Raw genomic sequence first — 15652 nt, 5'->3', positions numbered from 1 at the left:
TCACTGCACTGAGGCCGGAGCGCAGGAATGAGCCCATGGAAAAACATGCCTGGCAGGAGACCAACGTAGGTGAAGGCTGGGATGATTGCGGAAGGTGTGCTTAGGTGGCAGGGGCCGGGTGGCAGGTCCTGAGTGACAGAGTAGGGGATGAGGGAAAGAACAGGGTGATGGGGATATCACACATCCATGTGTGGAAACACAAGCCTTTCCAAGAAGCCTGTGGAGGCCCCAGACCCTGCCCCCATATGTCTTTTCCTGTAAGTATGACTGACTTTTTATTAGTTTCTTAACTATTTCCCTATAGCCTCTTTACACAAAGACAATATGAGCATATATTTCCCCCTTTCTTTATTACACACATACAAAATAGCATATCCCCCACACTGATCAGCTCTGGACTCTTTTCACTAACAATACATCTGGGAAATCTTTCTGTGGAAGGCCAGGGTTTGTTTCATTTTTTTTAAAATTTTTTTTATTTTTTTTAAGATTTATTTATTTATTATGTATACAGTGCTCTGCTTGCGTGAATCCCTGCAGGCCAGAAGAGGGCACCAGATCTCATTACAGATGGTTGTGAGCCACCACGTGGTTGCTGGGAATTGAACTCAGGACCTCTGGAAGAGTAGTCACTGCTCTTAACCTCTGAGCCATCTCTCCAGCCCATCATTTTTTTTTTTTTTGCTTAAAATTTTATTTTAATTTTAAAACCATCTTATTCACTATTTATATGTCCAGAAGTAATTCCATAAAGCCAGTGATGAAGCATCGTACATGTTCATCAACGGACGAATGGATAAACAAAATGTACTAGATATATATGATGAATTATTATTCTTCTTTAAAAGGGGAGAAAATTCCGATATGTGCTATGGCATGGAGAAACACTGGGGACATTAGGCTAAGGGCAGAAGCCAGTTACAAAAAGACAAAAGCTAGTCTGGGGAGATAAGCAGTTATGAGCATATACTTCTCTTGTGACTCACAAAGCCCTCTTTTGGTTCCCAGAGGTACCACACTCAGTTGTGTTCTCTGTCTCTGTCTCTCTCTCAGAGCAATAACTGTTTGAATTTCTCTCGTGGCATTTTTGGTGGCATGAAGCTGTGTGTGTGAACTGGATCCAGGGACAATATGGTTTTAGGAGGTCTCCATTTCATGACGCATCACTGAGCTTCACAGTACTGTAACAAATACCTGAGATAGTCAACGTATCAAGATAAATGGTTTATTTCAGCTTACTGTTTCGAAGCTTCCTTTCTGGTCAGTATCCGACTGGCCTAATCGCTTTGGGTTAGCAGAGACACCACGATAGGGTTCTTAGTAGAAAAATAATCACTTGCCTCATAGCTGGTAAGTGAAAGAGATGAAGAGTAAGAGCTCAGCTACCATAGTTCTCTTCAGGTGCATGACCCCAGTGACCTGAAGAGCTCTCACTGCATTACACCTCTTAAAGGTCTGCCACCTTTCCACAGCACCATCCTGGGGACCAAGCTTTGATGCAGAGGTCTCTGGAAGAACCTCAAGATCCAAACTAGAGTAAGACCATGTATAAGTTACTGTATCACTGCTGTGATAAATACCCTAGAGTAAGACCTGTATAAGTTACTGTATCACTGCTGTGATAAACACCCTAGAGTAAGACCACGTATAAGTTACTGTATAATTGCTGTGAGAAAATAACCTGACAGACACAGCCTACGGGAGAAAGGGTTTATTCTGTCTCGGTTCATCAGGGCAGAGGAGCTGTGGTGGCAGGAGCTGGAGGCATCTGGTCTCATTGCATCCATAATGACAAAGCAGAGTTATAAGGGCTGGTGCTCAACCTAGCTTTCTCCTTTTTATGCAACCCAGAACCAGAGCCCAGGAATGTTGCCAGTCACTTTTGGGGTAAGTCTTCCCACCTTAACCTAATTAAAATAATCCCTCACAGGCATGACTTGAGGCTAACCTAATCAAGGAAATCCCTCATAAGAGAGCCGGGAGCCACTAACCACCACAGACCATGAAATAGATAAGAATTATACAATAATCAGTGCTGGCGGGCATGTTGGAGCAACCCTTTGAACACTGCTGGGGTGAAGGGGTATATGACGACGTCGGTGCTTTTGACTTGTACCAAGATTCAGTTTCATGGGCCAAGTGCTTTGAATCACATTGTCCTTTCACACCAATCAAATCCTTGGCCACACACTCCACGACAATAATCACAAGGGAGGGGTGCTGGGAAGAAAGGTGTGTGCATCGGCTGTAATCTGGATCATACCTGACGTGGCCAAGCCAAGGCTTACACGACAAAGTCCACTCTGTGGCTTGTACTGGCAAGGGTCCCCTTATTTTTCACACTAGCAGAAAAGCTGCCAGCCCTCTACCCTCATGGGGACTTTACCTACTGTGTTTAGGTCATCTTATTTTTGTCATGAACACTGTTCAACTTCGCCACTTCCTGTTCTGCACTGAGATGACTGGGCCTGTGTATGTGTGTTTCTAGTAACTGTGTACTCCGTCCATTTCCAGTTGAACCATCCTTGCCTTCCATCAGTGGCTCCCACTTACTCCGGCAGTACAATCCTTTTAATGTGCTGCTAGGTTTGGTTTGATTGCTTTGTTGTTGTTGTTGTTGTTGTTGTTGTTGTTGTTGTTGTTGAGGACTTTTGCATCACATCACTGTTCCTGGAAGAAATATTGTTCTCAAATTTTCCTTTATTGTAGGACACCCTACATCAGACCAAATACTTGCCCTATAGAATGAGCTAGGAAGTGTTCCTCCCCTTTGATTATTGGTAAAAGTTTGAAAGGATTGGTATTAGTTCTCCTTCATGTATTTAACAGTGAGGCCACCAAGTCTGGGCCTTGTCTCTGTTGGTGCTTTTGATCACTAGCCCAATCTCCTAACTAGTCTCAGGGCTTTTTCAAATCTTCATTTCTTTGTAATTCGGATGTCATAACTTTTATGATTCTAGGAATTTCCATCTGCTTCATCTAGCTTATTCAATTTGTTGGCATACGATTGCTCGTGGCATTCTGATATCACTTCTATTTCTGCAGAACTGGCTCCATTCAGCTGTACTTCTTTCTTTCTCCTCAGAGCTTTTGGAAGCTTGGGGAAGAGGCTAGAGTCCCCAGCTTTCTCTCAGGGCCTGGAGCCAACCTGCTGTGTGGGCAGGCATCTAGAGGCAGGTGTTTAGGGTCGCAGCCAACCCAAGGCAGCAAGGCTGCTACTTTGCTTGGCTGCTTCTTCAGGAACAAGGAACAACCTATGTCCTTCAGGGCTGAGGCCCTCAACACAGAGCTGTTTCCAAGGGTCTGGGTGAAGAATTTGCTCCACCTAGTCCAGACAGGTTCTCATCTCCAGAGGTTTCGGTAAGAAACAAATTCTGTGCCACTCCTGGTCATTTAATCCTTAAAGCACCCTTTAATCCACCTGGCTTCATCCATAGGTGGCTGGTGACAGGACTGGCTGGGAGGGGAGCACTTACCTGGGGCTCCTGCTGACACAGCCTGCTGCTTCCATACTCCCAGAAGCAGTGGTTTTGAAGGGCTCGGGACACTTGCAGGAAATCTGTTGTTGCAAATGGGGAGCACCAAGACCCACTGCAGGCTGGCTGCTGAAAAACAGAGCTCTCCAAAGAGGGCAAAGCTGGCGTCTCCCCTGCTCCATTCCCCGCCCTCAGCCTTGTCGACAGCCATTTCCTAAACTTTGAGGAGAGGCACTGGGTCAAAGGACACCAGCCCATGAAGAGCTGTCCCACTTAACTGATCCCCGAAACCACAGCAAAGGGCTACTGTTTCTACGTCCCAATCACCACGCTTCTGAAATTTTGAGTTGAGACAGGGTGTCCCTCTGAGTAGCACTGGCTGTCCTTGAACTCGATATGTAGACCAGGTTGGACTTGAACTCACAGAGATCTGTCTGCCTCTGCCTCCCGAGTGCTGAGATTAAAGGCGCTCACCCACCAATGCTTGGCTCCAATCACTGTGCTGCTATTGTTGTTGTTATCATTATTATTATTAATTTATATGTCCGAGTGTTTACCTGCAAGTATGTATATGTACCATGTAGGTACCTGGTGCCCATGGAAGTCAGGGAGTGTGTCAGATCCCCCAGAGCTGGATTTTCAGACAGTTGTGAGCCATCACGAGGCTCACAAAAACCCAGGGAGTGCCTTTAAGCACTGAGCCATCTCTCCACCGCCCCCCAAGCCCCACCCCAAACCCCACTACCACTATCCCACCCCATGACGCTTCTTTGCTTCCAGAAGTCACTTTTGCACTGGTTGGCACCAAAGTCAGGAAGACTAGAGGCAGGGTGGGGGTGAAAGAATCTGGTTCACGAAAGTATTGGATTCTTTTCCTGCTGAGCTGGTGACCCAGGTTATACAATTAGAGTAACTCCTGAGTCCTGTTTGGAGAAGACCACGGAGAAGTGTCCTTTTGGTATTTCCCCTTCATTAATAAAAAAATAAAAAAGAAGACTCTATAAGCATACCCAGAAGTTAAATAATAACAACTATTATTATTACTATCATTGTTATAAAATGAACATCTGCGACCTACTTCCTAAGCTAATAAAATGAGCATTACTGGTGCTACAATGTATCATGCCCTTCCCTCCATCAGTCCCACTATTCACCCTAACCTTTGGTGGATAAGCGTCTTGACTTTTGTGCTAAAAGTTTCCTTGTTTTTATTTACAGTTTTTCTCATATATCTATCACTAGGCAATATGCAGCAATATATTGCTTAATTGTTGGAGATTTAGGAAATGAGTTTATTAATGACTGAGAAATGCATCATTAGGTGATTTCATCATTGTGTGAACACTGGTATATACTTATACAAATCTAGACCAGTTGGTGCAGCCTATTGTGTACCAAGGACGTGCGTGTGTGCGTGTGTACGCATGTGCGTGTGTGTGTGTGTGTGTACATATATCATTGCTCTGAGGGCTATGGGGAACAAAAAATATGAGAGCAAATCAAAGACAAGAGAAAGTGATTTAATCAAGAAAAGTGACAAACACATATGTACAAAGTTGTGCCCATGTGACATGGTATACTTATTATCAAGGGTGATGGCTGGTATATTGTCAACTTGATGAATTTTAGAACCACCTAGGAGATGGGCCTCTAAGCATGTCTGTGTGTGTGGTGAGGGGTATCTTGATCATATTAATTGAGGTAGGGAGATCTTCCCACTGTGGGTGTCATCATACCTTGAATGGGATACTGGAGTATATAAATGGGGAGAGGGAAATGAATGGTGCAGACATTCATTGCTCTCCACTGACTAGGCATGCAATGTGATCCGCTGATTCAAGCTCTGCTGCCTTGATTTGCCTGCCGTGAGGGGCTGCACCTTGAACTGAGGTCCAGAATAAGCCCTTTCTCCCTGATTGTTGATCCTGTTTGGGCATTTTATCACAAAGTTACAAACAAAAAACAAACAAACAAACAACTACCAACAAAGAAAAAAACCCCAAGACATCAACCAGTTTTATTATCAAGTTCATTATCATTAACAAGCGCTGTGGTTTAAATTTAAAAATGCCCCATCCCAGCTTGGTGTTTAAAAGTTGGCTCCCAGCCAGTGCTGCTATTTTGGGAGATTGTCAAACCTTTGAGAAGTGGAGCTTAGCTGGAGAAAGCGTAATGGAGCACAAAGGGTAGTCTCCGAAGGCTGTGGTCACCAGGGGCTCTAATCTGAATTCTCTACTCCCTGTTCTGGTCACCATGTAAGGTCACAAGCTCCTGTCACCATGGCCAGAAGCCATGCTGTCATGCCACGAGAGACTGAAATATCCTGATGCTCTGAGTCAAGACAAATCTTTCTTCCCTTACGCTGTTCCCGTCAGGCACTTTGTCATAGCAACCAGAAAAGTGACTAATACAGAAACCTGGCGCCAAGTAGAGCTGTGGCTGTGACAAACCTGACCATGTGGTCCTCGGCCTTTTCAATCGGCTTAGGGGAGGAAGGTGGAAGAGCTCAGAGACGCGGGGTAGAGAAGTCCTAGAGAGCTAAGTGGGCCATTTGGGTAGACGTTTGGATCAAAATGCTGGTAGACATGCAGGCAGTAAAGACAGTGCTCATGAGGGTTCAGACAGGAACAGCGACTCCAGCAGGAATCGAAATAGAGGCCATTTCTGTTATATTCAAAGAATTTGTCATTCTGTCAGTGTCTGGAAAATGTGGGTGACACTTAACTCTAAAGTAATCGATCAAATGGTTTGGCTGAAGATATTTCAAGACAGTACCACATCCTGGCTGCAGCATGGTTATTACTTGCTGCTTTTAGCTAGATATGCAGAGATAATTTTGCAAAAAGTACAGCAAAAAGATGTGAAAAAACGTGCAGCTTGGCAAAGAAAAGAATGCATTTAAAGCTGCAGACAGATGGGGCAAAGAGAAACCATGCAATTTGTACTTGGACAAGAGGAAAGATGCTTTGCTGAGGCAAGACTCTTCCCACTGAATACCTCAGCCTGTGAAAATACAGTTTGAAAGACTTCCCTTTGGAAAGAGAGTGTTTGGGAAATGGAAACCCTAGGGTACCTTGCTCAAACAAGAGGAGTATTTTCCCTGGTTCAACTGTGTAGGCATTTGCAACCTACTGCAACCGTGATCAGGCAGAGCCCTGAGCTGGCAGCAAAGCTTGGTATAATTCATGTGGTGCCAATTTTGCAGGCAAGTACAAGTGGCAGAGTTGTGAATCAGAGTTTCAGAAAGAAAGCCTGTGAAATCAGGCCATGTGTAGCAGGGTCAGATCCCCTGCATGGAACTCTGAATGAATTGTACACGATGCTTTAAAGAGAAGCCTGAGTTGTAAGGAACCTCCAGGATTTTGGAGATTCTAGGAGCATGGAATATGTCGGAGTGGAGCCTGTCCAAGAGCAAGCCTGTGTGCTGAAGGCAGAAAGGCAGAGACACCCAAGCCTGTAGACCTCAGATGGTGCCACCATGACCCCCTAAACCTTCTCTGCTCAGATGGGAATCACACTGCTGTGCCTTCTCAGTCATGGTGGACCGTAGCCTCTGGAAGGGTGAGCCAGAATAGACCCAACTTCCCTTCAGTTGCTTCTGCCACAGAAATGTGAAAAGTAACTAATACTTCAAAGGTTATGCGTACATAATCATGCACACGATGCTATCTACATGGGGTAGCAGCATGGTAATTTTGCCACCAGCACCACCACGAATATGCAAGCAATGTACTATGACATCATGGGGTGATAATCTTCTGTCGCATATACAATCCATTACTGGCCAAAATATTATATAGCACTTGACTGTACTTTCAAGGCAAAGGACAATTACAAAAGTGGCCTGCTTCCTCTGGATAGAGGCTCCAGGAAGAGGTACATGTAGATCAGTCTCAAGGTTCTGGTCTCACCTCTGCTTCTTCCATAGTAGCCAGAGAGGTTGTGTCAGCAAGAGTCTTGGTGGGGAAGGGGGCGCTCAGCACAGCTGGGAGTCTCGCAGGGCTGAATTGTGGACTAGATCTTGGACATGTGGCTGAAATAGTCGGAGAGAGGGGGCTGCCCTGTATTCTCTGCTCCTAAAATTGCAGTGACCTGTCTCCAGAACTTAAGGGAGAAACTGAAAACTTCTGTGAGTGACATGGAGGTCCTCAGCAGAGCAGGAAGGAAGAGACCCGCCCACATCAGCATCTGGTGAATATGAAACAAATACTGTTGTCAACCTAGGCCAAGTTCTCCAGGGCTTCTGTCTTCAGAGTTATCACACAGCCTGATGAAGACTGACTCTAAGTCAGCTGCAATCAACACTGTGGTATGGTGAAAGAATAGCCCAGAAAGAGACCCCACACAAATAAAGTCCACTCCCAGAAACAGACCCCACACAAATACAGTCCACTCCCAGAAACAGACCCCACACAAATACAGTCAATTCCCAGAAACAGACCCCACACAAATACAGTCAATTCCCAGAAACAGACCCCACACAATACAGTCCACTCCCAGAAACAGACCCCACACAAATATAGTCAACTCCCAGAAACAGACCCCACACAAATACAGTCCACTCCCAGAAACAGACCCCAAATACAGTCAACTCCCAGAAACAGACCCCACACAAATACAGTCAACTCCCAGAAACAGACCCCACACAAATACAGTCCACTCCCAGAAACAGACCCCACACAAATACAGTCCACTCCCAGAAACAGACCCCACACAAATACAGTCTACTCCCAGAAACAGACCCCACACAAATACAGTTCACTCCCAGAAACAGACCCCACACAATACAGTCCACTCCCAGAAACAGACCCCAAATACAGTCAACTCCCAGAAACAGACCCCACACAAATACAGTCCACTGCCAGAAACAGACCCCACACAAATACAGTCCACTCCCAGAAACAGACCCCACACAAATACAGTCCACTCCCAGAAACAGACCCCACACAATACAGTCAACTCCCAGAAACAGACCCCACACAAATACAATCAACTCCCAGAAACAGACCCCACACAAATACAGTCCACTCCCAGAAACAGACCCCACACAAATACAGTCCACTCCCAGAAACAGACCCCACACAAATACAGTCCACTCCCAGAAACAGACCCCACACAAATACAGTCCACTCCCAGAAACAGACCCCACACAAATACAGTCCACTCCCAGAAACAGACCCCACACAAATACAGTCCACTCCCAGAAACAGACCCCACACAAATACAGTCAACTCCCAGAAACAGACCCCACACAAATACAGTCCACCGGACTTTGATGAGGGAACAAGAGCGATAGGATAGAGAATATATCACCTCTGCCACAGGGTGCCAGAACATCTGGATATTCTCATATGAAAAACTAGCCCAGGGCTGGTGAGATGGCTCAGTAAAGGCTAAATTCTGAGTTCTATCCCTGGGCTCCCATGGTGGGAGGAAAGAACCGAATCCTGCAGGTTGTCCTCTCACCCTACATGCATGGAATGCATGTGCCCCACCTCCACCCCACTAAATAAAATGTGTAAAAAAGAAAGCAGTGACTATAGACACAGATATCACATTCTTCACAAATATCAAGTCAACTTGGTCTGTAGATATAAATGTCAAACACAGACGTCTAAACTCCTAGGAGAGAATGTAGAAGAAAACTCAGGTGATCTTGGGCTTTTCAGGTTCAACACCAAAAAACGCGTTCCACGAAAGAGAGAAATAATATGCTGGACTTCATTAAGATGGCCATTTTCTGCTTCTGAAAAGGCACTGCCCATCAAAAGGACAGAAAGAGGAAGCACGGTCTCGGGGTAGATGCCCTGTCATGGTACTTTCCCGGTTAGCCTTTGTGGCTTTCTGAATGGGTACCATCTGCTACCAGGTACCTGGGCATGCTGTGGCTGAGTCTCATGACCTTCCTTAGTCTGTGGTCAGGGGTTGATTCCTCACAGAGGATGAATTAGCCTGTGTTGGAGACACATAAAACTACTGCTTCACCTCTTGAGCTTCCCCCCCCCCCCCCCCCCCCGCCTGGCTCCTTTAGTGGAAGAAGACCTTCAAGCTAGCTGCCCACACCCACATCACTCGTCTATCCAGCATCACCCCTCCATCCACGCCAGCTTTGCCTCTGGGAACTGGCCCCTTGTTTCAGGAAAGCCATGTTCAGTACACCTGACACCAGTGATATGGTGCTGGAAAGCTTTTAGTGCCTTTACAGCTGGAGTTATGGCTCAGCGATTATGAGTACGTCCTGCTCCTGCAAAGAGGACCCGAGTTTGGTTCTCAGTCCTCACATCAGGCAGCTCACAGCCACCGTGAAGTCCAGCTCCAGCGCCCTCTTCTGGCCTCTGTGAGCACTGGCACTCATATGAACATACCCATGTGCAGACACACATATATATGCCATTAAAAAATAAAATTAGATGCTGGTGGTGCAGCACACCTTTAATCCCAGCACTCAGAAGGCAGAGGCAGGTTGATCTCTGTGATTCCAGGCCAGCCTGGCCTACAGAGTGAGTTTCAAGGCAGCCAGGGTTACACAGAGAAGCCCTGTCTTGAGGAACCAAAATAATAATAATAATAATAATAATAATAATAATAATAATAATAATATCTTAAATTATAAAATGGCTTTAAACCTAAGAAATACAACATGAGCCACTAGATCAGAGCATAGTGGGAAGAAATGCAACTACCTACACCCCCAAGGATCTGTGTCCAGTAATTCATACACAGCTCAGGAACCCACCCATAAAAACAGGCAGCTCCACAGTGCAGATTCACAAATGCTTCCCACAAGTGCTTCAGACCGTCTTCCTCGCCCTGCAAACAATCTCATGCATATTCATAGCATCTTTATTTACAGTGCAACACAATGTGGTGATATGCAGGAACTGTATCAGTAAGACAGACAACAGAAAACTAAGAAAGGGGTGCTCGCCGGCAAACTGGGACAGCCCGGGAAGGTCGTGGGCTTTGAAGAAAAGTGGGAAGGAAGAACATTTCTTAAAATAGTGACAACTTCCCTACCAGCATGCCTCTTTCCCCATTTTGTCCCCACTCCCACAGCCAGCCCACACTCAGAGCCCTGGGGGAGGGTAGCAACAGAGAGCAGAGAAATATAAGACCCTTCCTTGGGCCTTTGAGCCTCGCTCACCCAGGGAGATTTCATGGACGGAGGGACGGTTCCTCCACTACAGTTAACAACAGTGGTTTTCTGTATACTGAAAACTCACCATAGCAGATTTTAGGTGCTCTTACCATTAAAAAAAAAAAGTATCTATATAAGATGATGGATATGTGAATTTGTTTAGTAATAACTCTAATATATATATATATTTATATATAGATATATTTATATATATATCAGCACATTACATTACAAACGTCAAAAATAGCATGCAGAGTAGAAAGAAGTTCCCTTGCTTGAGGGAGAGGACATTACAGGGATAAAGGTTGAGTAAATGCTGGTAGCAAGTGGGAGAGAGAGGGGGCTTTCCCTCGGCCTGGGTCCCTCTGCAACTTTGGGGAGGTAAACATTGGCCACACAGGTGAGTGGAAGCAGTTTCCATGGGAAATGTGGAGGCAGGAGAAGAGCAAGAAATGGCTGTCAGTCTCTCTGCTGGGAGCCCCCACCTCACCTCATGTGGTTGACTCCCTATCATCCAGAGCTCTGGAGGATGCTGTCTCCTGGAGAGGACCTCTCAGTTCACACCATGCAGACCTGTCCTGTGGGTCCCTCAGCGTGACTTCACCGGGGTTATTTCTCTATAGCCTCTGGCATCTACTGAAGCTGTTTTTGTTTACCGATTTCTTCTCTGTCTCCCCCATAAGGCTGTGAGCCCTGGGACAAGGTCTCTCATATATATAGCCATGATCCCAGTGCTTAGAAAGTACTGAGCACCTGGAGGGTACAAGCCTGAAATGAAAAATGAGTCAGGGAATGGATGACTATTAGTTGTGTTTTTATTTGACTACCGACTTGCTGGGTGGCTTGGACAGACTGCTTCTCTGCTCTTGGTCTCATTTCCCTCCCTGAATTATAGGAACGAGAAGTTAACTCTGGCTTAGTACTGGTCTGCTGAGAAGTATGAACATTATAGGAAGTCATTAGTTGCCTGGACTCCTGTTCACAGGCCCCACCTTCCTCCTCTTGAAAATCAAGATGATATCCAGTTGTCTCTAGCCCCCAACCCTCCTCTTCTTCCTACACCATAGGATTAGCATCTAGCCCTGAGTTCTTAAGCACCAGGGGTCAGATCTATGTGGGCCAGGTGGGAAGCTCAGGGAAAGGGCATTTGTGGCATAGTGCCTGTGTGGCGGTCAGAGGACAGCCTGAGGGAGATAGCTTTCCCTGCCACCACACAGACCCCATGAATTGAACTTAGGTCATCGGGCTTGGTGGCAGAAGCCTTTACCCACGGAGCCGTTTCATTGATCTGTGTTGTTCCTGGTTAAAATATGACTGTTGACTGCCATCAAGATAGGTCAATGAGTAGTTTGCTACCAATCCTGATGGCCTGAGCCATGTCCCAGGCTCCTCAGCTTTTCGTCATTGCAATACCAGAGACGATCAATTTATAAAGAAAAAAGGCTTAATTTGCCTCAAGGCTTCAAAGGTTCAGTCCGTGACTGGGCAAACTGTCTATATCTAACCTGTGTGGTGATATTGTGTTCCCCAATGTATTGTGCACCCCAATAAACTTATCTGGGGTCAGAGAACAGAACAGCCACTAGATATAGAAACCAGAAAATGGTGGCACTCACACCTTTAATCCTAGCATTCCAAAGGCAGAGATCCATCTGGATCTCTGTGAGTTTAAAGCCACACTGGAAACAGCCAGGCATGATGACACACGCCTTTAATCCCAGTAAATGATGGCAGGAAGCAGAAAGGTATATAAGGCGTGAGGACCAGGAACTAGAGCTGGTTAAGCTTTTAGGCTTTTGAGCAGCAGTTCAGCTGAGATCCATTTGGATGAGGACTCAGAGGCTTCCAGTCTGAGAAAACAGGATCAGCTGAGGAATTGGCGAGGTGAGGTAGCTGTGGCTTGTTCTGCTTCTCTGATCTTCCAGCATTCACCCCAATACCTGGCTTCAGGTTTGATTTTATTAATAAGACCTTTTAAGATTTATGCTACAAACCTGTGGTGATGATAGTCTGTCCAGTGGAGCAAAACTGCTCACCTCACAGGTCTGTGATGGTTGATACTGTCGATTGGACAGGATCCAGAACCACCCAGAAGACAGGCCCCTGGGTACATCCACAGGGGATTTGGCGGATTATGCTAGTCTCTGGGCTTGCCTGTGAGGAATTATCTATATGGCATTAATTGAGGTGGGAAGACCCAGCCTAAAAATCAGACAAAAAGGAAAACAGGAGCTGACCACAGCATTTACTGGTTTCTGATTCCTGACTTCAGGTACAACGTGACCAACTGCCTCAAGCTCCTGATGTCAGGGCTTCCTTCCATGATGGACTGTACCCAGGAACTGAGCAAAAAAAAAAAAAAATTATTTAACAGCCTACGTCTCCTGAGGGTAGCACTCTCCACCCTTGCAGGGTAATTCCATTTAAACGTCTTTTTAAAAAGTTGTTTTTTGAAACTAGCTTCCTAATTAAAGGGTTTCTATAAGGCTTTTAATGTCTCCCTAGTTTTGGCTAACACACCCACTATTCCCTCCTCCACCCCATTCTCGTTTATTCCTTCAACTCCCAGTATTCCCCACTTTGAATACATATTCATTCTATTGGCTCTGCTCCTCTGCATGAACCCTAACACGTATAGAAAGCGATTTTTAAAAGGGTCCACTGAGCATGGGTGTGACATTGAGAGACCTGGTAGAGGTGAAGTAGGAGGCGGGTGGAGAGAAGCAGTATGGGTGTAGATGGGGTTCCTCTTCAAGCCTCAGTTCCTGCCGCCATGCACAATGAAGATGATAAGCCTGTGTAGGCGTGGATTGGCTTGGAGCACACATGCCCCGCTCAGTACCACCTGTACATCTTACGATCTGCCCCGGCCTTCCTGCTGGCTTAGAGGGGCCTACCCCATAGGCACCAAGCCCATCTATCTAACATTATACCTTCTCTCTTGTGTCCATGTGGGGTGAAGTCCTGCCATCCTTACCCTCAGGAATAAAATACACCACCTCTGCTCAGAGCTTGTACTCATTCCCACCTCAGGGCTTGCTGTCCTCTCGCTGGACACACCCTTCCAGGTCTTCGCCCTGGCTGCTCCTTCTCCTCCCTAAGAGGCTTCCCCTCGACTGATGGTCTACATGGTACTTGCTGCCCAGTCCCTCTCTACCCTGGACCACGTAAGTCATCTCATAATAAGTATTAAATTGCAACGTGAGTTCTGGAAGGTTCAAGCTATACTGAAGCCACAGCCCCTTCGACATGTGCTTGGCTCCTGGGGCCCCCAGCCTGGATATCCTCTGTGCCCAAACAGCTGCTAATTAGCCTACCCTTGTTTATGGTTGCCCGCCCAGCACGCCGAGCAGACTCTGCCAATGCTTGCCAGATAGACGAATGAATGAGTGAATGCACGACACCACTGGAGGTGACTGGAGGAGCAGATGGAGGAGGCTGGGTGGCAGGGCATGGAGGAGACAGCTCCGGATATGGCTGGCTGGAGGCCAGGGGGGACAGCAGTGACCTGGCCGCTTCTGCAGGGCTGACCAGCTGGAGGGCAGGTGGGATGGTGGGGAAGCAGCATGGTCGGTGAGGCGAAAACAAGTCCCTTATTTATTGTGGGGAATGGATGCCAGAATGTGCCAACATCCTCTTTGTCACCAAGACCTATGCAGTGACAAGTGCCCAGGGACACTGTGTCTTTGAACTGCCCTCACCCCAGCTGAGAAGCGCCGTCTTCTAGGACTGCCCACCCTGCCTGGGCATGACCACCTAGTCTCTGCTGCGACTCTCCTAAATCAGCCACGGTGGCTTCTTCACCCAGTACACCTTCTGTGGGGAACCTCTGCCCAAAGCCAGTCCTCCAGTGGCATTTCCTTCACCCTCTGTGCAACATTGGGACCCCAGACGGCCACTTGCCCTGCCTACCTGGCCTCGTCATTCGATGCCTGAAGATTCTCTATGTGCTGCTTCACCAGCCTGTCAGGCCACATCCCTCTCCTGATCCCGGTCCTCAGGGTCTGGTCGTAGTATAGTGACCCTTCCCTGTGGATCTGCCCCTCAGGTTGGGCTCCTTGGCTTGTCCCTTTCCTTCTTCTCTCCCTCCCTCCCTCCCTCCTTCCCTCCTTTCCTTCCTTCTTCCTTCCTTCCCTCCCTCCCTTCCTTTCCCTTTCGTGTGTGTGTGTGTGTGTGTGTGTGTGTGTGTGTGTGTGTGTGAGTGCACACGCACATGTGGAGGCTAGAGGTCAACATCAGAGTGTCTTCCTCAATTGCTCTCCACCTTATTTTTTGAGACAAGGTCTCTCGCTGAGCCTGCAGCCCATTGGTTGGGTAGACTGGCAGCCAACAAGCCCAGGAATCCTTCCCAGGGCTGAGATTACAGGCATGGGCCCTCTCATCTGGCTTATTTATGTGGGTGCTGGGGAATTCGATCATAATGCTTATGTAGCATACTTTACCAGCCCTGGGCTGCCCACTCTGCCTTCTCATTGGCTTTGTTATATGGGGTGCTGGCTCCTCCTGTCTTAAGCATCCTTGTCCTGCCAGGGCCTGGACAGGAGGAATACTGCTGAGCTGCTCCATTGGATAGGGAGATAGCTCAAGGCTAAAGTTCCATGTTCTAGGGTGTGGGGATCACTGTGCGACATAGGCCATTGTTCCCCATAATAGACCCTTGTCCTAGTTAGGGCTACTATTGCTGTGATGAAACATCATGACCAAAAGCAACTCGGGGAGGAAACAGTTTATTTGGCTTATGCTTCCACATCATAGTCCACCATTAAATGAAGTCAAGATGGGAACTTAAACAGGGCAGGAAGCTGGAGGCAGGAGCTGGTGCAGAGGCCATGGAGGGGTGCCCGCTTACTGACTTGCTCCTTGTGGCTTGCTCAGCCTGCTTTATTATAGAACCCAGGACCACCACAATGGGCTGGGTCCTCCCATATCAATTACTCATTAAGAAAATCCCCTACAGGCTGCCCACAGCCCATTCTTATGGAGGTGTTTTCTTAACTGGGGTTCCCTCCTCTCAGATGACTCCAGCCTGTGTCAAATT

The 15652-nt window shown here is 47.0% G+C and overlaps 1 protein-coding gene across 2 annotated transcripts in view; it reads right to left on the bottom strand.

Annotated features, from left to right (window-relative positions):
* The window catches only part of Rasgef1c (RasGEF domain family member 1C), a 39994-nt gene extending 24813 nt beyond the window's left edge, over window positions 1-15181 (bottom strand). Inside the window, exon 1 of one of the 2 annotated variants that reach the window (XM_059270429.1) lies at window positions 15052-15181. In XM_059270429.1, coding sequence (XP_059126412.1) covers window positions 15052-15180 — 129 coding nt within the window. In that variant the 5' untranslated portion in view covers window position 15181. The remainder of the gene's footprint in view (window positions 1-15051) is intronic. The other variant, XM_059270430.1, reaches the window with a different exon arrangement.
* Window positions 15182-15652: the final 471 nt, after the last annotated feature.

This window comes from Peromyscus eremicus, chromosome 8a (genome assembly GCF_949786415.1).
Source record: "Peromyscus eremicus chromosome 8a, PerEre_H2_v1, whole genome shotgun sequence".
Lineage (NCBI taxonomy): Eukaryota > Metazoa > Chordata > Mammalia > Rodentia > Cricetidae > Peromyscus > Peromyscus eremicus.
Note: the sequence above shows the minus strand (reverse complement) of the source record. Positions and strands in the feature narration are given on the sequence as shown.